This window comes from Leucoraja erinacea, chromosome 7, assembly GCF_028641065.1.
Source record: "Leucoraja erinacea ecotype New England chromosome 7, Leri_hhj_1, whole genome shotgun sequence".
Lineage (NCBI taxonomy): Eukaryota > Metazoa > Chordata > Chondrichthyes > Rajiformes > Rajidae > Leucoraja > Leucoraja erinaceus.
The window spans coordinates 4,588,812-4,615,139 of NC_073383.1; the positions used below are offsets into that span (position 1 = coordinate 4,588,812).

Below are 26,328 nucleotides of genomic sequence, written 5' to 3' on the forward strand. Positions count from 1 at the left end.
AGTTGGGGGTTATGGGAAGAAGGCAGGAGAATGGGGGAGAATGGGGTTAGGAGGGAGAGATAGATCAGCCATGATTGAGTGGCGGAGCAGACTTGATGGACCGAATGGCCTAACTTTGCTCCTATCATTTATGACATCACCATTAAAAAACAAAATAGCCGTTGTTACCTGCAAAGCCAATGGCGAAAATGTACAAATGAATAGAGGTCTGGTCCAAGACTTGTATTGCAAGTAAAAATGGTCAAAAAATGCAGAATGAAACGTAATCCTTGCAGACTGACAATCACAACGCTTTATTTGAATGTTCTGTTCACTGAGATGAATTTTGATGCTGAGTTTTGCATAGAGTGCTCAGCTGTTAATCCTTGCATGGAGGACACCTGTTTTTAACATGTTCACCTTTTGCATTTGTCTTTCTCTTTAAAGCGCAAGAATCGGCTGACCTAATTTTCTTAATTGACGGATCTGCCAGCGTTGGAAGTGTCAATTTCCAATACATTCGCGATTTTATCGTAAATTTCATCGACAGTCTCGAGATCGGCCCTGACAGAATCCAAATCGGTGTGGTGCAGTACAGCGACGAGCCCAGCACCGAGTTCTATTTAAACACATACTCCACGAAAATAGAGGTTCTGGATGCTGTGAAACGACTTCAAGCCAAAGGCGGAGATGACATTAATACTGGCGAGGCTGTGCAATATATAGTCGACAATCATTTAATTGAGTCAGCCGGAAGCAGGGCAACAGAAGGGGTTCCGCAGGCAGTAGTCATTATCACTTCTAGTGAGTCGAGTGATGACATAAATCAGGCAGAACTATTACTAAAGCAAGGTAGTATATACACATTTTATATTGGAGGTAGAGATGCCGACCAAAATGAACTTGCACAGCTCTCAACCGATGCATCCTTTACGGCCTTGATCTCCGAATTCCGTGATATTGGTCAGTTGCAACAGCAATTTTTACCATTGGTCTCAGCAATGGCCCGAAGGGAAATAATTCTTGAACCTCTGGTCTTGTCTGAAGGTACGTATGATCCAAATTTAGTCCCCACTCTTTGCATCCTAACAGGCATGCAGGAGCCTTTGTGGTCAACTTGGAAAATTGTTGATGATGAATGATTAACACAAATGACCAAACAAAATTGTTACCAGCTTGGAACAGCAGATTTAATGGATGGTCATCTGGTTAAAATATAAGTCTTGGTTTAAACGCTACTGGAGTTTCAGCAGGTGGGTAAATGATGAGTGAGGGGTGGAGGTAGGTAAATAAATATTTATTTTCACAGTTAATCTGTCGCAATAGAATGTCTAAATCAGGCTGGACCAAAGAGATGGAATAAGATGGTCGTTGGCACTGGAGTGGCTCATGTGCATCAGAAATACTGGCATAATCCCATTGAGCTGAATGGTCTTTTTCTCCCCCCACCAGATGCATTACAATTGTGGAATATTAGAATCCTTAGTTAATGGTAAAATATGAGATGAGAAATATACCAAGGATCATGATTAATGTACTTTTCCACCCAATTGTTTCAAATTTGTTTTCCAAACGTTTTCCAAAGTGGTAGATTCACTGAATATTACAAGTTCATTTACACATTCTCTTAAACTCAAACCGATCAGTGGCATGGTGATTTTATTCATCGTTATAAATCTCCAGTGCTCAATGCTTGGGTATCCCGAAATTCAAAGAGAGTAAAGCCCCTGTTCCACTTAGGAGACCTAAACAGCAACCTCTGGTGACCTTGCCCGCCCCCCAAAAAAAATCAAGCTCGAGGTGACCTGCAACCTCCTACCACCTCCCATGCATATGTTGAAAACCTTCCTTGACTATGAAGAAAACTGGCTTCGACTAGACCTGCGACTAAAAAATTATCGATTTTAAAAACGACAACCTATTTTAGCCGAGGCCGGTTTTAATCATGATGGAAAAATAACAGCAACCTAGATGAAGCCTCGACCACGTGGAAACCACTTTCGACCATTAGGGAGAGTGACCCAAACCTCCTGTGACCTCATGGAAACCTTGGGTGGCGGGCAAGGTCACCAGAGGTTGCTGTTTCGGCTCCTAAGTGGGACAGGGGCTTAAAGAGAGAGTGATCTGCCTCCAGAGATGATAGTACTTTGTTCCACTCACTACCACTTTATAGTTTCACGATTTTAAAGGGCTAGGTTTAGCCTCTTTGGATAATCCTATATAAAGTAAAGTAGGATAATTGTGAGGGAAACACTATCTTTCAGATCCCCCTCCCTAGTTGGTGGATGAAGAACGCATTTGGTCATACCAGGTAAATGTGGTCCACGCTTTAAGGGTGGCGGTACGGTGGCGCAGCGGTAGAGTGGCTGCCCTAGACCGCCAGAGAACCGGGTTCAATCCTGACCACGGGTGCTGCCTGCACGGACTTTGTACGTTAACCATATAACCATATAACAATTACAGCACGGAAACAGGCCATCTCGACCCTTCTAGTCCGTGCCGAACACATATTCTCCCCTAGTCCCATATACCTGCGCTCAGACCATAACCTTCCATTCCCTTCCCGTCCATATAACTATCCAATTTATTTTTAAATGATAAAAACGAACCTGCCTCCACCACCTTCACTGGAAGCTCATTCCACACAGCCACCACTCTCTGAGTAAAGAAGTTCCCCCTCATGTTACCCCTAAACTTCAGTCCCTTAATTCTCAAGTCGTTCTCCCAGTGACAGCGTTGGTTTTCTCCGAGATCTTTGATTTCCTCCGACACTCCATAGACGTACAGGTTTGTAGGTTAATTGACTTGGTACAAAAGTAAATTGTCACTAGTGTGTTAATGTGTGGGGATCGTTGGTCGGCACAGACTCGGTGGGCCGAAGGGCCTGTTTCCACGCTGTATCTCTAAAACTAAAACATTTCCAATGGGGCATCATGCAATGCTACTCTAGACCTTTATATCCCCTGGGGGCTTCCTCATAAAACATTGAATTAGTTCTTGCTACTCATTGTAGCACAGAAATCGAGCTCTGCTCTATTGAACAGCCATCTTATTTATGGCTGGAATACCCATGGGTCTCAAAACCCAGCATGAAACTATACAAAATATAAGTCCAGATTTAAAATCAAAAACACTTGGTATATTCCTCATAATGGTGGTGAAGATCCTGAAGAAAGCTTGAGAGCGAAGAGTAATGCTTAGATAATGGATACTTGTTTCCACTTTTATAGCTCGATTTACCAAAAAATGTCAGTTGAATCCAATGTAATGTTAGAGCACTTCTTCCCATTCTGCACAGGGTCCTTGAGGATCAATGTCATAAATGTCAACTCCTCCCATGCCTTCATTAGACCATTGCCATGTACAATTGCAAGGGCAGAGTTGGATTATGCCAGGAATCTGTTGCATCTGAACAGGTGTTTGATCTGTGTGCAGGCCATGCTTAGTTGCTCCTCGTGTAATCAGGGCATAGCTAGTTTACTGAAGTCACCTGTCTACTGCAAGGGACTCAATGCAGGTCTTCAAGTAGGGATAATGGCACTAGACTTGTGGACTGATGGGTTGGGAGAACCAGATGAATGAGATAACAGCAGCCAGCTACTCACAGTTGGGGGGGGGGGGTGCAGCACAGTAGCGCAGCGGTAGAGTTGCTGCCTTACAGTGCCAGAGACCCGGGTTCGATCCTGACTCCGGGTGCTTGTCTGCACGGAGTTTGTACTTTCTCCCCGTGACCCGCGCGGGTTTTCTCCTGGTTTCCACCCACACTCCAAATCCATGCAGGTTTGTAGATTAATTGGCTTCTGTAAATTGTGTATGATAGGGCTAGTGTAAAGGTGATCGCTGGCCGGCACTGACCCGGTGGGACGAAGGGCCTGTTTCCACGAAGGGCTGTATCTCTAAACTAAACTAAACTAAACTAAACTAGACTAGATAGGCACGGAATGCTGGAGTAACTCAGTGGGTTAGGCAGCATCTCTGGAATAAGTGACGTTTCAGACTGAGAGTCAGGGAAACTAGAGGTATGAAAAGGTACAGAAAGCTCTTATTACTGATCTATTCCAGTTTGCTCAAAGGACAATTAAGGTTTTTGAAAGAATGACTCAAAGTTGGGGTGAACTGATGATACACCAGAATGTTTAACAACCTTTCAGTACTTGGTTTTTCTTGTTCATGTCTATCATATGTTAAGTGGTCACTCCGAAACTGATCTATGAAGATATCGTGAAGGTGTTATGACGTGTTGAGAGTCTTTTGCCCTGTCAATCTGGGTTTGAATACAAGACCCAAGGCTGCAAGGACTCCATATGACAGTGATTAATCTCCAAGGAAGTCCTCGTGGGAATTGCAAAATGACACTGATGCTGTCGCTAACTCTCTGTCACCATGAACTCAATCTTGGCAACAATGTGTGGATTCCAAATTGATCTGTTTACAATGTAATTTGGCCTGATGAAGTTATTCAAGGGAAAATAATATTTTTTTGAATGTAATAATTAAATATTCTGGGAAATCTCAAAGCTGTATATTCCGGGCCATGAAAAAGTTAAAGTGTGATTGCTTATTCTTGCCTATTTGTAAAATCGGGAATGTTTTTATTAATCAAACTATTTTCAACCTGTTTTGCAGTTCCAGATAGGAGGCGAGACATTGTATTCCTGATGGATAGCAGTCGAACAGTGAAACCTGGGAGCTTTTTGAAAATGCGAGAATTCATCTTAAAAGTGATTAACAAATTTCCAATTGGACCCAACGCGGTGCAAGTTGCTGTCGTGCAGTATAGTGACACTCAAACCACTGAGTTTTCCTTAAACACTCACACGACCAAAGGTAAACTCGCCGCCGCTGTGAAGGCGCTGCGTTCGCGAGGTGGGAACGCACGTAATACTGGGGCCGCACTGGAGTACGTCCACAGAGAACACTTCATCGCATCCAGTGGCAGTCGAAAGGAGCAAAACGTCCCCCAGTTTCTGGTGCTCATCACCAGCGGAAGGTCCGCCGATGCCTATCGCATCCCAGCACTTGAATTGAAGATTTCTGGCATCATGACATTCACTGTTAGTGTTAACCATCCTGATCCGGTTGAGCTGCAGGAGATTGCATTCGCTCCATATTTGGTCTTTCTGACACCAACTTTTCAGAGTCTGGTCCAGATACCCAAAGAAATCATCACAAAGTTGTCCACGTTGGGCCCTCCAGTAGTGATTACGGAAGAGCCGACTATTACCATCACAACAGGTAGCTCAATCCTAACGCATCGTTCATGTTCCACTCCCACTATGTTTAAAGTCCTGTCGATATTGACGTGAAGTACTTCAACTCATCTGCCCATTGGTAAAACCAAACTAGCAAATTAACTTTGTTTGAATGCTGGGGTGGGATGCAGGCCTTGCATTAAGGAAGGTAAGATAGATTGCTAGCAGGGTGTTCAATCCATTACCATCGAAGCCTTCTGACTTTGAACAGTAGAATACCAATTTGTGGCAGGGAAACTGTTAGAAACATAAACACTAGGTGCAGGAGTTGGCCATTTGGCCCTTCGAGCCAGGCTGATTATCCAGAATCAGTACCCCATTCCTGCTTACTCCCCATATTCCTTGATTCCGTTAGCCCTCTGAGCTTTATCCCACTATCTTGAATACATCCATTGAATTGGCCTCTACTGCCTTCTGTAGCAGTGAATAGTAAGATTAAACGAGCTTACTGTTTGAAGCTTGATCTTTATTTTATGAGAAGTTGAAGTGAGGGAATACGTGAAGAGCCCACCAGCCCGCATGCGTGCCAATCTTCAGAGCAGCTGTATGAAACCACAGACTAGTTGCTGAACTTAAGCTATAGAAAGATTAACGATCTTAGAACTACCGAATAATCTTTATGAGAAGTAGGGTTGGGAGTGGAGGGCATGTATTCCCTCACTTCAACTTCTCTTAAAATAAAGATCAAACTTCAAATGTTAAGTTCTCGTTTAATCTTTCTATTTTATATCGAAGTGACGTGAGTGACTACGTGAAGCCTTCAAAGCTCAGTGGTTTCATGCAGTAACCTAATCTGTGTGTGAAACACTTAAACAGATAAACCATTAATGATAGAAAACATGGGTTATTAATACCATGATGCTAACTTGCATACATGGTCATTGCTCTTAACCGGACCATAGTCCCAATTGACTTTGAGTTAGACAATAACTCATGCAACACTGTTCAGAATTCTCTCTGCAAATACCCAGACATATTCAACCAAATTCTGTAAGTTCTTAACATGCACTATGTAAGCCTCGTGCTGTATGATGTAAGGGAAATATCTATTCTATTGGCTGCTAATGAACCATCAGCAATCTCTTGAGAGACTATTGAGGTACTAGCAAGCTCAGTGTACTTGTATACCTAATAACACCCCCAATCTCTGCTCTGGTGGGTATGCTGTCAATTCCAAATGTACGCAATCATGCCCATTTTGCTTATGAGATAATTCCCATAACAAGCTACCCTAATGCCAGTTATGACCCAGAGACCGAGCCAGAGATTTTGTAAAGACTGTGTTCTTTGTGCTGAAATCAGTTGCTAAAAGCATAATCAACTTAAAGATACTGCTCCCAGTAGGAATACAGTAGATGAATATCTGCATAATAATTTACTGATATACATTGCACACTACGATGAGTGTAGGCTTTTAGAGCAGTCATCTCAAAGACACCTTGCATAATGTTAGTGAACAGTGGGTGAATAACCCATCATTTATTATCCCATTTATGGGACTATAGAGAATGACAAAGCAGTACAAGCAGTGTCAATTGTGCTATCACATAATCACTTCTCTAAGCCCAAGCTGAAAGCAACACAAACATGTAACTCACATACTTTGTTTAACTCACAAACTTCCCATACAATCGCTGGAGTTTAAAAGAATGAGGGGGGACCTCATTGAAATGTACAGAATAGTGTAGGCCTGGATAGAGTGGACGTGGAGAGGATGTCTCCACTAGTGGGAGAGTATAGGAGAGATCACAGCCTCAGAATTAAAGTACATTCTTTTTTGGAAGGAGCTGAGGAGGAATTTCTTTAGTCAGAGGGTGGTGAACCTGTGGAATCCTTTGCCACAGACGGCTGTGGAGGCCAAGTCAATGGATATTTTTAAGATGATGATAGATAGATTCTAGCTAAATAGATAATACAGGCGTCAGGGATTATGGGGAAAAGGCAGGAGAATGGGATTAGGAGTGAGAGATACATCACCCACAATTGAATGACGGTGGACTTGATGGGACGAATGGCCTAATTATTCTCCTATCACTTATAAGACATTTTCAACCATTTATAAAGATTCAGAATACGGTATCAAAAATGATAATGGAATTATATTCCATGGAAACTACCAAGAGACAGCTGGGCATGTAGCTGAAGATGATTAATGTTTAAGGTTGTGCTATAGTGGGACTGAGTTGGTCTTTTATTCCAAAGAGTGGTATTGGTACAGATAATCACTTTGTCTTTGCTGCGCTGCCAGTTTTTGAACACCTTTATTAATCATCCACCAGAAAAGTGTGTGCCTCCATCTTTCTTTGTGTCCTTGCCATTTAAACTTTAAAATTGTAATGTTCATTTTACATTGCAATTCCTCTTTCTTCATTTTAAAAGTCTCTTTCACCAGATCATAAGAAATCTGCCAATTGTTTTACTTTTCAATGATAGCTCTAACTTCATTTTATCTGCAAACATCTGTCCTGTGAACTGAAGTCCAATCATTAAATATCCCAACACTGACTGGACTTTATGCTGCAATTTTCATCAAGTACCTTCCAAAAACCAATTAGGTTACATATTTCTAATTAGCCTCCTTATTGAAGACAATTAATATGACCAAACATGACCCAGCTATATTTCTAACAGTCAATTCTTTTTTCTGAATCAAGTACCCAAGGATCTCCTGAATGAGGATGTTTGTTTGTTTGAAAGATACAATAATTCCCTTAGATTAATTTAATTCCTTATATTAATATTGAAATTTGCCATATAACCTTGGTGAAGCCATATGTGGAGTATGTCTTCAGTCTAGGTCACCATTTTATTGGAAAGATGTTGTTAAGCTGGAAAGGGTGCAGAAAAGTTTTACGAGGATGTTGCCAGGACTCAAGTAGCGTCAAAGCTATAGGGAGAGGTTGAGTAGGCTGGTACTCTATTCGTTGGAGTGCAGGAGGATAATGGGTGATCTTATAAATGTGCAAAGGATCATGAGAGGAATAGTGTAGATGCACAGAGTCTTTTATCTAGAGTAAGGGAATCAAGAACTAGAGGCCACTGGTTTAAGGTGAGGTAGAAAATGGGAATGTTGCAGTAACTGTTTTACACAAAGGGTGGTGGGTACATGAATGAGCTGCCTGAGGAAGTAGTTGAGGCAGGTATTATCATGATGTTTAAAAAACAATTGGACATGTACATGGAGAGGATAGATTTAGAAGGATAAGGGCCAAATATAATACAATGCAATAATACTTTATTAACCTAGTATGTTTTGCAACATATGAGGAATTTCATTTGCAATACAGTCATACAAATAAAAAGCAACAGAACACACAAATTATATTTTTACATAAACATCCACCACAGTGACTCCTCCACATTCCTCACTGTGAAGATCAATCTCTTCCCTCCTTTGTTCTCCCGCGGTCGGGGGCCTTGAGCCATCCGTTGACGGGGTGATGTTGGCTTCTGTAGCCGGCGGTCGAGCCCTCCTCATCGGGGCAATCAAGTTCCTGCATTGGGGGGGGGGAATCTCAACTTCCGCGCGCTGGGTGATCTAACCCCGGGTCGGGGCTGGTCGAAACCTTCTGCGTCGTTGGAGCTCCCCGACATATACGGCCTCTACCCAAGACTGCGAGCTCCATGATGTTGAAATAGGCAGGCCGCGGTTGGAGCGTCGATCCCAGGTAAGGGATCGGCTTTGATGGTAAGTCCAAACTCCCGTGGTGGGGCTCAAAGTCAGTCCCGAGCGAGGCCGCCAGCTCCATGATGTTAGGCTGCAGAGCGACCGGAGATACGACCCGGAAAACAATTGCATCTCCGGCAAGGTAAGAGATTGAAAAAAGTTTCCCGAGACCTCCTCCCCCTCCCCCTCCCCCCACATAAAACAAACCAGAAAACATTTACACAAATTTTAAAAACACATAAAAAGACAAAATAAAACGTCAGACTGTTGGCGAGGCTGCCATCATCAGTGCCTGTATTGTATTGTATTGTATTGTATTGTATTAAAGGGTGGACGGTCAATATATCTATTAATGCCATGTTACTTTCTATGAGAATCTCCAGGTATGAGGTAATTTTAAATAGTCTTGTATGATCCGTAATCTATCTCATGGTATCTTATTTTCCAGTTACAACAACAGTGTTGTTCAAGAGAGATATTGCATTCCTTATCGATGATTCAACTAATGTTGGGCAGGCATATTTCCCTCTTGTCCGTGACTTCATCATTAAGATAATTCAATCGCTCAGCATTGGAAGAGATGGCGTGCAAGTAGCTGTGGTTATGTACAGCAATGATGCAAGAACTGTGTTCTACCTGAACACTTACACCACCCTGTCTGAAATTGTCGCCCACTTGAATGGGCTCAGGGTGAAAGGCGGAAGAACCCTTAACACTGGCGCAGCATTGGACTATGTTCATAAAAACATCTTTATCAAAGCCACAGGAAGTAGGATCGAGGAGGGTGTTCCCCAAATGGTTTTCATCATTACAGCGGGAAGGTCAGCCGATGATGTTGGACCACCTGCAGAAGCCCTGGCACAGGAAGGCATTGTTACTATCGCCATTGGAGTGGGTAATGCAGATGAGGAGGAGGTGAAGCGTATTGCGTACCACCGACACAGGGCTTTCCGAGTGGTTAACTTTCAATCCTTGGATACCATCTGGAATACAGTGATCTCATCACTGATTTACGGAGGAGTCACGGAAATACCTTCAGGTAGATTATTTCTCAAAAATGCTTTCACATCTTATAGACAATAGACTATAGCTGCAGGAGTAGGCCTTTCGGCCCTTCGAGCCAGCACCGCCATTCAATGTGATCGTGGCTGATCATCCACAATCAGTACTTCATTTCTGCCTTCTCTCCATATCCCTTGACTCTGCTATCTTTAACACCTCTATCTAACTCTCTCTTGCAAGCATCCAGAGAACCAGCCTCCACCGTCCTCTGAGACAGAGAATTGCACAGACTCATAACACTCTCGGTGTGAAAAAGTATGTACTCGTCTCCGTTCTAAATGGCTTACCACTTATTCTTAAACATGCCCCCTGGTTCTGGACTCCCGCAACATTGGGAACATGTTTTCTGCCTCTAGCATATCAAAACCCTTAATAATCTTATATGTTTCAATAAGATAACCTCTCATCCTTCTAAAATCCAGTGTATACCATGCCATGTCTTGCCATGTCATTCAGGATTCCAGTTATATACGTTGACATTGCTCATTGATACTAATGTTTAACTGTGAACTTGTCAGTTTTAGACCATTTTCAAACGAGTAACTGCAAGTAGACTCATGTTATTGTGCACACGTATTTTGTTTGGGGATTTTCAATTTGGTCTTTTTTAAGACTGTATGTGCATCTGCATCAATGCAAAATATAGTATCAATGCTAATTCATGGTAACTAAGAAGGTGCTTTATAAGGTCATAGAGTCATAGAGTGGTACAGTGTGGAAACAGACTCTTAGGCCCAACTTGCCCACAATGACCACATTGTCCCAGCTACATTAGTCCTACCTGCCCGCATTTGGCCTATATCCCTCCAAACCAGTCCTTTCAATGTACCTGTTTAATTGCTTCTTAAACATTGGGATAGTCCCCGCCTCAACTACCTCCTCTGGCAGCTTGTTCCATACACCCACCACCCTTTGTGTGAAAAAGTTACCCCTCAGATTCCTATTCAATCTTTTCCCCTCGACCTTAAACCTCTGTCCTCTGGTCCTCGATTCACCTACTCTGGGCAAGAGACTCTGTGTGTCTACCCGATCTATTTCTCTCATGATTTTATCCTCCTGTCTGCCAAGGAATGGAGTCCAGGCCTACTCAACCTCTCCATATAGCTCACACCCTCTTGTCCTGGCAACATCCTCATAAATCTTCTCTGTACCCTTTCCAGCTAGATGAAGTTACATTAATTGAAAGCAGGTATATATCCTTTTAAGGTTAGAAAGTTTAAATGTTGAGTTTGAGCAGACATCCTTTCATTAAACAGCAGCTACTCTGAAATCTCTTTGTCATGTCATTGAAGCCATTGCAGGTACTGGCTGTGGCACTTCGACATGGGGAATTCACAATAAATGTGCTTATTGAAATACACAAGGAGGTGCCTCATAAGGACATCAGATCATAAGTGAGAGTAGAATTAGGCCTTTCGTCCCAACAAATCTACGCCGCCATTCAATTATGGCTTATCTATCTCTCGCTCCTAACCCCATTCTCCTGCCTTCTCCCCATAACCTCTGACACCCGTACACCCTCAGTCCATCATTTACGCATGCTCCCAGGAGAGCAATCCTAACACTGTGGCAGCACCTGATAGCAACCTGATAGGTCACGACAAACCATCGACTCCAGAGAGCCGTGTCTTGGTGGGGGAGGCGCGAGTCACGGGGATGTTATCTGAGTTGTTATTTAATGCCGAGCAGCGCCCGTGTCAGGTGAAGAATAGGGAGCTGTATTACAGAAGATTAAACACGTCTAGTGCACACAACTTGTGTCCGACTAGTTTTTGGCTGGACTCCTGCCAACACCCCATTTTTCCCTCTTATACACCTACAACATTGCAACATCTTCATTCTCACTTGCCACATCCACTCCCTTTTCATTATTTGGCTGGTTGCATACACTAAAGGCCATTTCAACCACGGATGAGGCAGCAGCACTAACTGCTGCACTATTGTCTCATCCCCCTTCCTTAATATCTCAACTTTATTTTGGAGCCTTAGATTAAAAATAAAGATTGAACACAAAGCTGTAAAAACGGTAGCAGTCAAAGCTGAAGGTCCAAAATTGATCAACAGCTTTATGATGTCCTGGGTATTCTTTTAAGTTTCCAGCGGCTGCTCATTGTTATGCTTAGGAAATTAATTTGCAGTATAGAGCTGATTCAGTGGTTAAATATACATCTCCAATATTTCCCATAAATGTAATATGTTGAACCCATACTTTTGTAAACTGTATAAAAATTAAAAATTACTGGATGGATATTTTTAAAATAATCTCTGTAGTCATCAATATCCAAATGGATCCCGACCCTAAATTAATAATATTGGGCATATCAGAACAATACCTAAAACTCACAATAAGCCAAATAAATTTCCTTGATTACAGTATAATAATTGGGAAAAATTTGATATTAAAAGTTTGGAAAAACCCAACAACCTCCACAATCAAGATGTGGATTGTGGAGATGTCGGAGACCTTACATTTGGAAAAAATTAGATATGTCTTAATTGACAAACCAGAATTATTCATTAGAATATGGTCTCCATTTATTGATTACTTGAAGGGGTAGATCCGACCAGCACGGAGGCTTGCTTTCCTTCCTTCCTTCCTTCCTTCCTTCCTCCCTTCCTCCCTTCCTCTCTTCCTCCCTTCCTCCCTTCCTCCCTTCCTCCCTTCCTCCCTTCCCTCCCTTCCTTCCTTCCTTCCTTCCTTCCTTCCTTCCTTCCTTCCTTCCTTCCTTCCTTCCTATAAATAATTAGAGGCAATGTTAATATGTAACGGATAAAGGTGGATCCCAGCTACTTTGGTAACTGGGTCCCTGGAAACCTGGATATTTAATATGTAACCATTAAACAAAGTCTGTACTGGATTGAATTATGAAATGCAGATGCCTCTAAGAAAAATGTATTTAAAACAAAAAATAAAGATGTAATATGTTAAAATTATTATGGCATGATTCAGTGGGTATCGGTTGTTTGTAGGCTTCACTTGTGGATTTTCATAACATTGGTGCCATTTTAAATATCATTCTAGCCTTGAAGAAAGACATTGTCTTCCTAATTGATGGTTCAGTTTCAATGGGGCAATCATTTCTTGAAGTCCGTGAGTTTCTAGTGCAAGTGGCCCAGCAGCTTGATATTGGACCAGACAGAGATCAAATGGCCGTGGTTCGGTACAGTGGTGTCCCAAGCGTCGAATTTGGCCTTGATACTTACTTAACGAAAGACGAGGTTTTGGAGGGAATCAGAAGACTTGTGCCAAAAACAGGAAGAATCCTCAACACAGGTGCAGCGCTAGACTTCATCGCCAAGGATGTCTTCAGCCCATCCGCAGGCAGCAGAAGAGATATCGGAGCTTCACAGATCCTGGTGCTCATCGTTGCTGGGAAATCCAGGGATGATGTTGGGCCGGCAGCAAGCAGGGTGAAACAAGCTGGTATTATGCCCATTGCTATCGGAGCCAAGAATGCAGACACAGCAGAGCTTCAAAAAATCGTACATGATTCAACATTTGTTTTAACAATGAGGAACTTCCAAGGTTTATCAGCCATGCAACGAGACCTATTAGATAAAATGGCCACAAAGATTATTATTGACCAAGGTAAGAATCTTTGATACATTTTCTCCTATTCCATTAAATTGCTTAAGCAGTTGCACAAAGTGTTACGTTGAGGTCCTCTATTATAGGACATTAGTGTTTTTTAAGTTAAATTTGGCGGGTTAGACCATTGCAGAATAGTAGTATACTATTAGTGCTGGGAATGTCAAAAATGATTATTTAATATATTGCAGCTTGCAGGGAGAAAAACAATTTTTTGAGAAAACGTTACTTTTTTTCATGGAACAATAAAAAAAAAATGTTTTCACCAACCAATAAATTAAAAAATATAGAATTTACAAATATATATTCATGAGGCCATATGGTCATAAGGAATGGGGGCAGAACTCGGCCATTTGGCCCATCAAGTCTACTCCGCTATTCAATCATGGCTGATCTATCTCTCCCCCCAACCCCATTCTCCTGCCTTCCCCTCATAACCTCTGACACCTGTAGCAATTAGTTTAGGGGTCACAGTATGAAGCAATATCTCTTTATGGGAAGAATTAGGAAGGCAGTTGTAGGGTGGTTGAGAATACCATTTTGGATAATGCTGACATAGAAATAGCAAGGAAGTTACAGTCTGATGTCATGCAGGGAAGCAGGATAAGAACTGAATTTCCTTTTGGCCCCACTCTTTCTGATCAAAATACAACCCGACATATAGAAACAAAGAACTATAGATGCTGGTTTATACCAAATATAGACGCTGCACATCTCGTATGTGTATGTGACAAATAAACTTGACTTGACTTGACTTGACTTGAGTAATTCAATGGGTCAGGCAGCGTCTCTGGTGGAAAAAGATGGGTGACATTTGGGTTGGAGCCTTCGTCAGACTGAAAGTACGGGGTGGGTGGGGTGAGGGGGTTGTGAAGAGCTGGAGGCGAGAAAAGATGAGGACCATTCAAGGCTGGCCACAAATGACCTCAGGCAGGGCGTTGCCTAGCAGCTAGCAGGTCCATTGTTGGTTATGGAAGGTCTGATGTGAGGAGAAGCAATGGGGAGAATTCTGACCTGCCCCGGCAGACCCATTGTTTATGGTTGCTCCTGCCCCACTGAGTTCATCTTCACATACTGTAATGAACTACAAGCAGGTGTAACAACTGTCCTTATACTTCCTCCCTCGACTTCATCCCAGGGCCTTTCAGGTTGGACAGAGGTTCACATGTACCTACTCTAACCTCATCTCCTGCATCCGACGTTCCCGATGTGGGGTCCTGTACAAATGTAGGATCTGCGACTGTTTATCTGAACACCTAGACTCAACCTGCTCTGGACTTTGGGATTTCACAGTTTCAAGAAGGGTCGCGACTGGAAACGTCACCCATTCCTTCTCTCCAGACATGCTGCCTGTCCCGCTGAGTTACTCCAGCTTTTTGTGTCTATCTTCGGCTTAAACCAGCAACTGCAGTTCCTTCCTACGCAATTAACTATACTGATACAGGCTCTGTTGCATGCTTTTAGCTAACATGCCTGTCCAGCTATCTCATGGCAGAACCTGAAAGAATGGAGATCAGTACTAACTCATTTTTCGCCAGCCTCATTAATCAACGTGCTGAAGCTGTGCTTATTCAGTCTCACCCATTTTGACAATTTGTGAAGGAAAGTGATAGGGCATGAGAACAAAAGAAACAGCTGCTGACAAAAGCCTCCTACCCCAATCAAATATGTTCGCTTATACAATAAGGGTGTGGTAGGAGGGAATTTTGTGCTATTTTGTACTCTATTTTCTCAGATTGGCACAGACACAAAGTAAAAGAGCCCATAGATCCTTGGTGCGCTTATTGAACAAGTCGGTTTATTAAAGGCCTTATCGATGCACATCGAAAACCGTCTGTGCAATCCCAAACTGTTTCAACAATACATAGAGCATTTTTACATCCTCATGACACAATGGTTACTGAGGTGTTGAAATAAATTATGAATCAATGCCTCTGTAACCTCCCATCTTCGTGGTTTGGAAAATACTCTCACATATATCTAACAAATAGATAGCACAAACGTTAATGGGAGACTTAAGGGTCAGTCCCACGAGCATGCGACTCCATGCCGCAAGCGTGACCTAACGTGGTTGCTTGAGCCGTACGGCCTCGCGGGGCCGGTCCCACTTCGATCGCCGTAGCTGTATGGAGTTGTGCGGAGCTGGTCCCGACATCGCGCGGGGCTCCGAAAAACTGACCGTGTTCAAAAATTCCGCGTGGCAACGGCATGCCAGCCCGCAGGCGCCGTACGTCATGCGCGAACTTCCCGCGGTCTTCGCTTGAACTTCACGTCACTCACTCGACCTCTGCGCGGCCACCACTTCCGGTTTGGTCGTGCTCACCGCATGCAGGCGCATGTTGGTGGGACTGGCCCTGTATGGGAATCACTCGACCTCTGCACGGCCCCGGCTTCCGGTTTGGTTGCGCTTGCCGCATGCAGGTCGCATGCTCGTGGGACAGGCCCTTTACCTGATAAACGCAGTGACATAGAGCAGCTGTAATCTCAAGATTGCAACAGATAAGAACATAGACTGAACTGCGAGGGACTACCCCCCTCAATAGATAAGGAAGCCTGCTTTCCAGCAGAATTATTTAATTTTAGATATTTTAACGGTATTCTTTGTTGGCCATTTAGAACCAAATAACCTACTTATCTTCATTATAATTCTCAACATTCTCGACAACACGTCTGACTGATCCGATTAACTCCATTTTCTTATTTGATCCTCATAGTTGAAGCACGGACTATCCCAACATTTAAGAAACAGTGGGACAGGTACATGGATAGGACAGGTTTCGAAGGATATGGACCAAATGCGGGAAGGTGGGACTAGTGTAACTGGGACACATTGGCTGGTGTGTGCAAGTTGCCGAAGGGCCTGTTTCCACGCTGTATGAGAAAACCAGTCTAAAACTCAAAGTGGACATTCTTAAAGCATCTGATAGAAATAATGAGGGGTATATATTGATAGATCCACTCTGATTAACTGATGTGAGAAATTAAGTTAATTTGGCAGAGGTGGAAGGTAATATTGGATGCAGAGAGTAGACAAAAAATGCTGGAGAAACTCAGCGGGTGAGGCAGCATCTATTGATGCTCTCTCCATCGATGCTGCCTCACCCGCTGAGTTTCTCTGGCATTTTTTGTCTACTTTCGATTTTTCCAGCATCTGCAGTTCCTTCTTAAACATAGGATGAAGAGAGATAGTTTTCACTTTCACTTGAAAAAGCTCTACTTAATTGAATTGATAGCTAAATGTCATCTATATGTTCCCTACATTAGGCTTGGAATTAACATTGAGAGCATTGAGGTCAAATTGATAATTGCATTGGCACATAGATGGAATTGAAAGGACAGCTACCTATGCATTTTCATCTGAAACTGATGTGAGAAATTGATTAATAAAGGTTGATTGATTGAAACGTCACCTATTCCGTTTTCTCTTGAGACGCTGCCTAACCTGTGGAGTTACTCCAGTATTATGTGCCTACATTTAACATTTTCAAATGTTTATCTACTATTTATACTGATGTAAAATATTCAAGCAGGAACACACCAAGCGATTTGGATACATTGGATATTTACATTTTAATCAACCCTTCTTGAGGAAAGTTATTGAAACAAGAATGCATGATTTACAGGAAAAAATAATCTTTAATAGTCTCATGAGTTATGCCAGCATTATTTTCATTTGCTGTCCTTATTCTCAGGTGTATGTTTTGTAAAAATGTGCATGTTATTATTCAGTGGAAATAAGAGAGAAACTACCTTAAGTTGTGAAATATTGAACAACACTTATTCAACAATTACAGTCACCAACCAACTCCAGATGTGAAAAATTGTACAATAGTTATAAGACTTTTACAGTCAACATCTAACTATCCGAAATCTTTTATTCCATTTCAATAGATGATGTTAAGAGGGATATTGTGTTCGTCATCGATGGATCTGACAATGTTAGACCAGTCTTTGCCGCCATTCAAAAATTCATCTTGAGAATGGTCAACAGCCTTGACATTGGAGGTGACAAAGTCAGAGTAGGGTTGGTTCAGTACAGCGAAGATCCCAGAGCCCAATTCTACCTCAACAGCTACACGACAAAAAGAGATCTGGTGGATGTGGTAAATAACCTCAGGCAAGCAGGAGGGCAAATTGCCAACACTGGGAAAGCACTGGAGTACGCCACACAGAACCTCTTCACTAAATCTGCTGGGAGCAGATTGGAGGAAGGAGTGCCCCAGTTCCTGATCCTCCTCACTGTCAGCAGGTCGGCCGATGATGTTGGTCAGGCAGCTCTGGCACTGAAAGAGGCCGGGATAGCACCCTTCAGCATTGGCTCAGGAGACGCAGATGAAAGTGAACTGCTGCAGATTTCACTCTCCCCGAGATATAGCTTCAGGGTGGATGACCTGCAGAACATAGAATTGCAGCAGCTGGAGGAGTCATTGAAACAGATGAAGATAAATGAGATCAAGAATATCTACACAACTGAGAAAAGGGGTGAGTGTGCCATTTCCAGTTTAAAGGAAAAATATCTGTGCGGCAAAGTGGTGTAGCTGGTATAGTGGCTGCCTCCATGTCAGATACCTCGGATGTTGTCAGTGTGGAGTCTGTAATTGTCTGCTTGTTTAACCACTAGCGTCTCCAAGCATTTCAATAGTGATAAAGAGCCTGTCCCACCAGCATGTGATTGCATGCGTCTAGCGCGACCAAACGTGGTGGCTTGAGGCGTACGACCTCGTGGAGCTGGTCCCACTTTGAACCGCGGAGGAAAATGGAGTTGTGCGGGGCTGTCCCCGACATCATACTCACCAATCAGCTGGGCAGGAGGCGGGTCGACTGAATTCGGACATCGCACGGCGTGGGGCGATGACGTCATCACGCAATGGCACGCCGGGCGGTGACGTCATCGCGCAACACCACGCACTGGGCGTACGCTGTCAAGACGCTGCGTACAACGTCAAGACGCTGCATACGCCCATCGAGACGCAGCGTCTGCCCTCAATGCGTCTGCGGGCCGACAGACCGTTGACGCGCAGGATTTTCGGACAGTGCAAGATTTTCAGAGCCCCGCGCGATGTCGGGACCAGCCCCGCACAACTCCATACGCCTCCGCCGATCGAAGTGGGATTGGCCCCGCGAGGACGTACGCCTCAAGCGATCAAACGTTTGGTCGCGCTGGACGCATGCTATCGCATGCTGGTGGGACAGGCCCTTGAGGTTCTAATATTGCCACAGCTGTGCACTGTACAACTCTATAACACAATGTCCATGAAATGGCTTCCAATGAACCTTTCAAAAGCCATTGGTGTCTGAATACCTGGTAGGCAAGTGTCAACCTTGTTCTGTGATCTTTCCACTCATCCTCAACCCACATCCCCCGTTTGTACACACTTCACCATGGAGAACCAGACTCCTGTTATCTAACATAACCATGCCTTTCCTAATTTTTGCGACTATCATATCACCTCCTAGTTCCTGGGAAAGTAGTCCTAGCCTGCCCCATCTTTGTCTGCTACTCAATAATCCTGTTGACAAAATGGGCAGGAAGGAAAAGGCAGATGCTGGTTTAAACTGAAGAAAGACACAAAAAGCTGGAGTAACCCAGCTGGTCAGACAGCATCTCTGGAGAAAAGGAATAGGTGATGTTTCATGTTGGGACACTTCTTCAGACTGAGGGAGGGTCTCGAACCGAAACGTCACCTAATCCTTTTCTCCAGAGATGCGGTCTGACCGCTTGAGTTATTCCAGATTTTTGTGTCTGTCCTCAATATCTTGTTGACATTTTTCTCCAATCGCTCATGCTTAATTATGTTAAACACATTATCAAATTAGGCTCTGGTGGCTTCCATGATATTTATTTGTCTTTCCAGGCAGTTGTTGAAACAGTAACTAAAGCAAGGAAATGGGTAGAAATATGACATTACAAAGGGAGAATGAGGGCCAGGGCAGTTTACTGTTCTGGATGTCAGATGTGGGAGGTCATGGAGTCTGAGTGCCCTCCAGACGTCCACATCTGCGCCAGGTGCGTTGAGATGGGGCTCCTAAGGGACCGTGTCAGGAACCTGGAGCAAGAGCTCGATGACCTCTATCTGGTCAGGGAGAGCGAGAAGGTCATAGAGAGGAGTTACAGGGAGGTGGTCACTCCAAGACCACGGGAGGCAGACAACTGGGTCACAGTTAGGAAGGGCAATGGGCAGAGGCAGGGACTGGTGAGAACCCCGGTGGTTGTACATCTTGAAAATAAGTACTCATGTTTGAGTACGATTGGGGGAAGACAGCCTACCTGGGGGCAGTGACAGCGGCCAGGCCTCCGGCACAAAGACCAGTCCTGTTGCTCAGAAGGGTAAGGAAAAGAAGAGGAGGACAATAGTAATAGGGGACTCTATAGTCAGGGGGTCGGATAGGCGATTCTGTGGACACAGTCGGGAGACCCGGATGGTAGTTTGCCTCCCTGGTGCCAGGGTCAGGGATGTGTCTGAATGTGTCCAAGATATCCTGAAATGGGAGGGAGAGGAGCCTGAGGTTGTGGTACATATAGGTACCAACGACATAGGTAGAAAAAGAGAAGAGGTCCTGAAAGGAGAATTTAGGGAGTTAGGAAGAGAGTTAAGGAGAAGGACCGCAAAGGTAACAATCTCAGGATTACTGCCTGTGCCACGCGACAGTGAGAGTAGGAATGGAGCGAGGTGGAGGATAAATGAGTGGATGAGGGACTGGTGCAGTGGGTATGGATTCAAGTTTCTGGATCATTGGGACCTCTTTTGGGGAAGGTGCGAACTGTACAGAAAGGACGGGTTGCACTTGAACTCGAGGGGGACCAATATCCTGGCGGGGAGATTTGCAAAGGCTACTTTAAACTAGAACGTTTGGGGGGAGGGACTCAAATAGGGAAAGCTAGCAGTCAGTGTGTGAGGCAGGAGGCAGAGAAGGGTAGCACTCTGACCCAAAATGTAGGGGAGAAAGAAGAAAAAGGCAATAAACAGATAATAAGAGGGGGCGGGATTCTTAAATGTGTATATTTTAATGCTAGGAGCATTGTAAGAAAGGTGGATGAACTTAGAGCCTGGATTGACACCTGGAAGTATGATGTTGTGGCGATCAGTGAAACATGGTTGCAGGAGGGCTGTGATTGGAAACTAAATATTCCAGGATTTTGTTGCTTCAGGTGTGATGGAATTGGAGGGGCAAGAGGTGGAGGTGTCGCATTGCTTGTCAGGGAAGATATTACAGCAGTGCTTTGGCTGGATAGATTAGAGGGCTCGTCTAGGGAGGCTATTTGGGTGGAACTGAGAAATGGGAAAGGGGTAGCAACACTTATAGGGGTGTATTATAGACCGCCAAATGGGGAGCGAGAATTGGAAGAGCAGATATGTAAGGAGATCGCAGATATTAGTAGTAAGCACAAGGTAGTGATTGTGGGAGATATCAATTTTCCACACATAGACTGGGAAACACATTCTGTAAATGGGCTGGATGGTTTGGAGTTTGTAAAATGTGTGCAGGATAGTTTTTTGCAGCAAGACATAGAGGTACCTACTAGTGAAGGGGCAGTGCTGGACCTCCTGTTAGGAAATGAGACGGGTCAGGTGGCAGAGGTATGCGTTGGGGAACAGTTCGGGTCCAGTGATCACAATACCATTAGTTTCAATATAATTATGCAGAGGGTCAGAACTGGACCTAGAGTTGAGATTTTTGATTGGAGAAAGGCTAACTTTGAGGAGATGCGAAAGCATTTAAAAGGAGTGAATTGGGACATTTTGTTTTATGGGAAAGATGTGGAAGAGAAATGGACATTTAAAGGTGAAATGTTAAGAGTACAGAATCTTTATGTCCCTGTTCGATTGAAAGGAAATAGTAAAAATTGGAAGGGCCATGGTTTTCAAGGGAAATTGGACACTTGGTTCGGAAAAAGAGAGAGATCTACAATAATTATAGGCAACATGGAATAAATGAGGTGCTTGAGGAGTATCAAGAATGTAAAAATAATCTTAAGAAACAAATTAGAAAAGCTAAAAGAAAATATGAGGTTGCTTTGGCAAGTAAGGTGAAAGTAAATCCAAAGGGTTTCTACAGCTATATTAATAGCAAAAGGATAACTAGGGATAAAATTGGTCCATTAGAGAGTCAGCGTGGACAGCTATCTGCAGAGCCAAAAGAGATGGGGGAGATGTTGAACAATTTATTTTCTTCGGTATTCACCAAGTAGAAGGATATTGAATTATGTGAGGTAAAGGAAACAAGTAGAGTAGCTATGGAAACTATGAGATTCAAAGAAGAGGAATTACTGACACTTTTGAAAAATATAAAAGTATATAAGTCTCCAGGACCGGACAAGATATTCCCTAGGACATTGAGGGAAGTTAGTGTAGAAATAGCAGGGGCTATGACAGAAATATTTCAAATGTCATTTGAAACGGGAATAGTGCCGGAGGATTGGCGTACTGCGCATGTTGTTCCATTGTTTAAAAAGTGTTCTAAGAGTAAACCTAGCAATTATAGACCTGTTAGTTTGACGTCAGTGGTGGGCAAATTAATGGAAAGGATACTTAGAGATAATATATATAAGCATCTGGATAAACAGGGTCTGATTAGGAACAATCAACATGGATTTGTGCCTGGAAGGTCATGTTTGACTAATCTTCTTGAATTTTATGAAGAGGTTACTCGGGAAATTGATGAGGGTAAAGCAGTGGATGTTGCATATATGAACTTCAGTAAGGCCTTTGACAAGGTTTCTCATGGAAGGTTGGTTAAGATGGTTCAATTGTTGGGTATTAATGGTGGAGTAGCAAGATGGATTCAACAGTGGCTGAATGGGAGATGCCAGAGAGTAATGGTGGATGGCTGTTTGTCAGGTTGGAGGCCAGTGACTAGTGGGGTGCCACAGGGATCTGTGTTGGGTCCACTGTTGTTTGTCATGTACATCAATGATCTGGATGATGGTGTGGTAAATTGGATTAGTAAGTATGCAGATGATACGAAGATAGGTGGTGTTGTGGGTAATGAAGTAGATTTTCAAAGTCTACAGAGAGATCTATGCCAGTTGGAAGAGTGGGCAGAAAGATGGCAGATGGAATTTAATGCTGATAAGTTTGAGGTGCTACATCTTGGCAGAACAAATCAAAATAGGACGTACATGGTAAATGGTAGTGAATTGAGGAATGCAGTTGAACAGAGGGATCTAGGAATAACTGTGCACAGTTTCCTGAAGGTGGAATCTCATGTAGATAGGGTGGTAAAGAAAGCTTTTGGTGTGCTGGCCTTTATAAATCAGAGCATTGAGTATAGAAGTTGGGATGTCATTGTACAAGGCATTGGTGAGGCCAATTCTGGAGTATGGTGTACAATTCTGGTCGCCTAATTATAGGAAGGATGTCAACAAAATAGAGAGAGTACAGAGGAGATTTACTAGAATGTTTCCTGGGTTTCAGCAACTAAGTTACAGAGAAAGGTTGAACAAGTTAGGTCTTTATTCTTTGGAGGGCAGAAGGTTAAGGGGGGACTTGATAGAGGTCTTTAAAATGATGAGAGGGATAGACAGAGTTGACGTGGATAAGCTTTTCCCACTGAGAGTAGGGAAGATTTTAACAAGAGGACATGACTTGAGAATTAAGGGATAGAAGTTTAGGGGTAACATGAGGGGGAACTTCTTTACTCAGAGAGTGGTGGCGGTGTGGAATGAGCTTCCAGTGAAGGTGATGGAGGCAGGTTCGATTTTATCGTTTAAAAATAAATTGGATAATTATATGGACGGGAAAAGAATGGAGGGTTATGGTCTGAGTGCAGGTAGATGGGACTAGGGGATAATACGTGTTCGGCACGGACCAGAAGGGCCGAGATGGCCTGTTTCCGTGCCGTAATTGTTATATGGTTATATGGTTATATAGTACAAATGTGATGGGCAAATTGCCTTGCTATTGATAATTTAATTTTTTTATTAATTTCCATTATCTGTTTCCTGCAGGTGCTGTTCAGAGGGATATTGTGTTCCTCATCGATGGATCTGAAAATGTCCGACCAGTATTTCCCGCAATTCAAAGATTCATCTCGAATGTGGTCAACAGCCTTGACATTGGAAGTGACAAAGTCAGAGTAGGGTTGGTTCAGTACAGCGAAGATCCCAGAGCCCAATTCTACCTCAACAGCTACACGACACAAAGAGATCTGTTGGATGCAGTAAATAACCTCAGGCAAGCTGGAGGGCAAATTGCCAACACTGGGAAAGCACTGGAGTATGTCACGCAGAACATCTTCACTAAATCTGCTGGGAGCAGATTGGAGGAAGGAGTGCCCCAGTTCCTGATCCTCCTCACTGCCAGCAGGTCGGCCGATGATGTTGGTCAGGCAGCTCTGGCACTGAAAGAGGCCGGGGTAGCACCCTTCAGCATTGGCTCAGGAGACGCAGATGAAAGTGAACTGCTGCAGATTTCACTCTCCCCGAGATATACCTTCAGGGTGGATGACCTGCAGAACGTGGATTTGCAGCAGCTGCAGAGGCCCTTGAAACACATGAGGATACCCGAGATCAAGAATATCTACACAACTGAGAAAAGAGGTGAGTGTGCCATTTCCAGTTTAAAGGAAAAATATCAGAGCAGCAAGGTAGTGTAGCTGGTAGAGAGGCTGCGTCTGTGTCAGATACTTTCGATGCTGTCGGTGTGGAGTTTGCATGTTCTCCCTGCGACCACGTGGGTTTCTCTGAGTGCTCCAATTTGCTCCCGCTTCCTAATCACACATGTAGGTGAATTGGCCTCTGTAACTTTTGCCTTTGGTATGAGCGTTGTGGTTTGGGTCGGCTGTAGGGTAGGTTTCCCTGCTGTATCTTTCAAACAATCAATCTATATTTACACTGCAACATTTAAAGATGCTGGAAACTATCAGCACGTCAGGTAAAATTTGCCTTGAAGGAGCAAAGATTGATGGATCTGGAATGGAATCCTACAACAGACGTCTTCCCTGTAACAACCAAAGATTATAGAGCAGAGCAAGATGCGCCACTCTGCGAAAAAAGCGTAGTATGACATGGGAATGACATGACGCCATTTTATTGAGCTGCAATTTACAATATTAATAACATTTACAATAATATTAACTAAATATGTGAAGTGATGGATGCTATATAAAACACTGTTCCCTTCAACACTGATTACAATGCACGGTCCCCTCTGAGCGGAAGCTCAGAGGGGACCGTGCCTTTGCTGTGTCGGCTCCGAGATTGTGGAATGAATTGCCTCTGCACGTTAAACAGGCCCCTTCTCTCGCTGTTTTTAAGTCGCTCCTGAAGACATATCAATTCTCCGTGCCCTTTGTAGACCAGTGAGGTGTTGAATTGTTTATTAACTTTATTTGCTTGGTTTTGCTGCGTGGTTCGTACTCGTGTTTTATGTATTTTAATTTATTTTTTGGATTTTCGTATGTAATTTATGCGCCTCGTGTTAGTTGTATGTTCTGTTGTTCTGCCTGTTTTATGATGTCTTGCTTGTTTTCTTTTTTCTGTACAGCACTTTGGTCAGCTTTGGTTGTTTTTTAAGGTGCTTAACAAATAAAGTTATTATTATTATTATTATTACACCAAAGATGATTGAGCGGATCAATCTTTGGAACGTGTTACACCAAAGATACTAGAGGAGCGTTGCCCGCTGCCTCGGGAGCGCCGACCGCGGGCAGACGCTTGAGGCTCTCCCGCCGGCCGCCTTCATCTGGTATCGGGGGGACCGGGAATCAGTCCTGGATCAACTCAGGATTGGAGGAAACGTCCTCTTCCCCCAAAGATACCAGAGGAGCCTCTAGTATCTTTGCTCTTCCCTGCGACTTGGTGTAAGAGCAGATTGTATAACTGTGGAGTCCGTCCCCGCTACCAAAGATGTTGCATTTGGCATAAACAAATGGCGGCCGTGACGTTCCATTACGTACTACACACGTCAGTCCATTGGATTTTGGAGGAGTGGTCTATCTTGCTCCTCTAGGATCTTTGGTAACATCTGATGTCTGACATCTATCATAGAAGCTACATTTCAAGTCTGTCGTTCATATTGAATTGAATAGAATTGAATTGAATTGCATACTTTATTGAAACATATGACAAGTCACAGTGAAATTCTGTGCTTATGTACCCAAGGTATGCAAATAGTCGCCACATGAAGGGCACTTACAGTTACAAAGTGTCCCATGCCAGGTCTACCCTTTTCTCCCCCCCACCATCGGAACACAGAACATGCCACATAATAAGGTTAACCTTTGGACACCAGGTATCCAGACCCTCTAACGGCTCTTGAAATGCTCATTAGAGACATTTCCACTGTTATAGGATCATTGATTTTTATACAGCAATGCGGAAACACTGGAGTCAACAATAACTTGCCTCAATAAAGATCAGATAATATGAGAGTGCCATTCCCAGTTTAAAGTGTGTATGCATCGCAAAGCAAAATTCACTGAAATAAAATAAAAATCTGTTGGAAACTTTGAGCAGGTCACATCTGAAATTGTCTGCTTGTTGACAATTTCTAGTCTCTAGAGTCTCCAAACATTTGAATAGTGATAAGGCTCTGATATTGCCACAGCTGTGCACTGTCCAACTCTATGGCACAATGTCCATGAGATGGCTTCCAATGAACCTTTCAAAACCCATTGGAGAGTCTGAATACCTGGTAGGCAAGGGTCAGCTTTGTTCTGTGGCTTGCTGCATAAACATCCACCCTCTCATCCTCAACCCACACCCTCTGTGTTTACACACTTCAACCTGGAGAACCAGACTTTTGCTATCTAACAACCATGCCTTTCCTAATCTTGCT

At 43.4% G+C, this 26,328-nt stretch overlaps 1 protein-coding gene across 4 annotated transcripts in view; it reads left to right on the forward strand.

Annotated features, from left to right (window-relative positions):
* LOC129698580 (collagen alpha-3(VI) chain-like) overlaps nucleotides 1–26,328 on the forward strand; it is a 163,360-nt gene that overhangs the window by 27,785 nt on the left and 109,247 nt on the right. For 3 of the 4 annotated variants that reach the window (XM_055637672.1, XM_055637671.1, XM_055637673.1), the window contains 6 exons: nucleotides 427–1,026; nucleotides 4,606–5,214; nucleotides 9,347–9,937; nucleotides 12,983–13,549; nucleotides 17,441–18,031; nucleotides 23,499–24,089. In XM_055637672.1, coding sequence (XP_055493647.1) covers nucleotides 427–1,026; nucleotides 4,606–5,214; nucleotides 9,347–9,937; nucleotides 12,983–13,549; nucleotides 17,441–18,031; nucleotides 23,499–24,089 — 3,549 coding nt within the window. The remainder of the gene's footprint in view (nucleotides 1–426; nucleotides 1,027–4,605; nucleotides 5,215–9,346; nucleotides 9,938–12,982; nucleotides 13,550–17,440; nucleotides 18,032–23,498; nucleotides 24,090–26,328) is intronic. The other variant, XM_055637674.1, reaches the window with a different exon arrangement.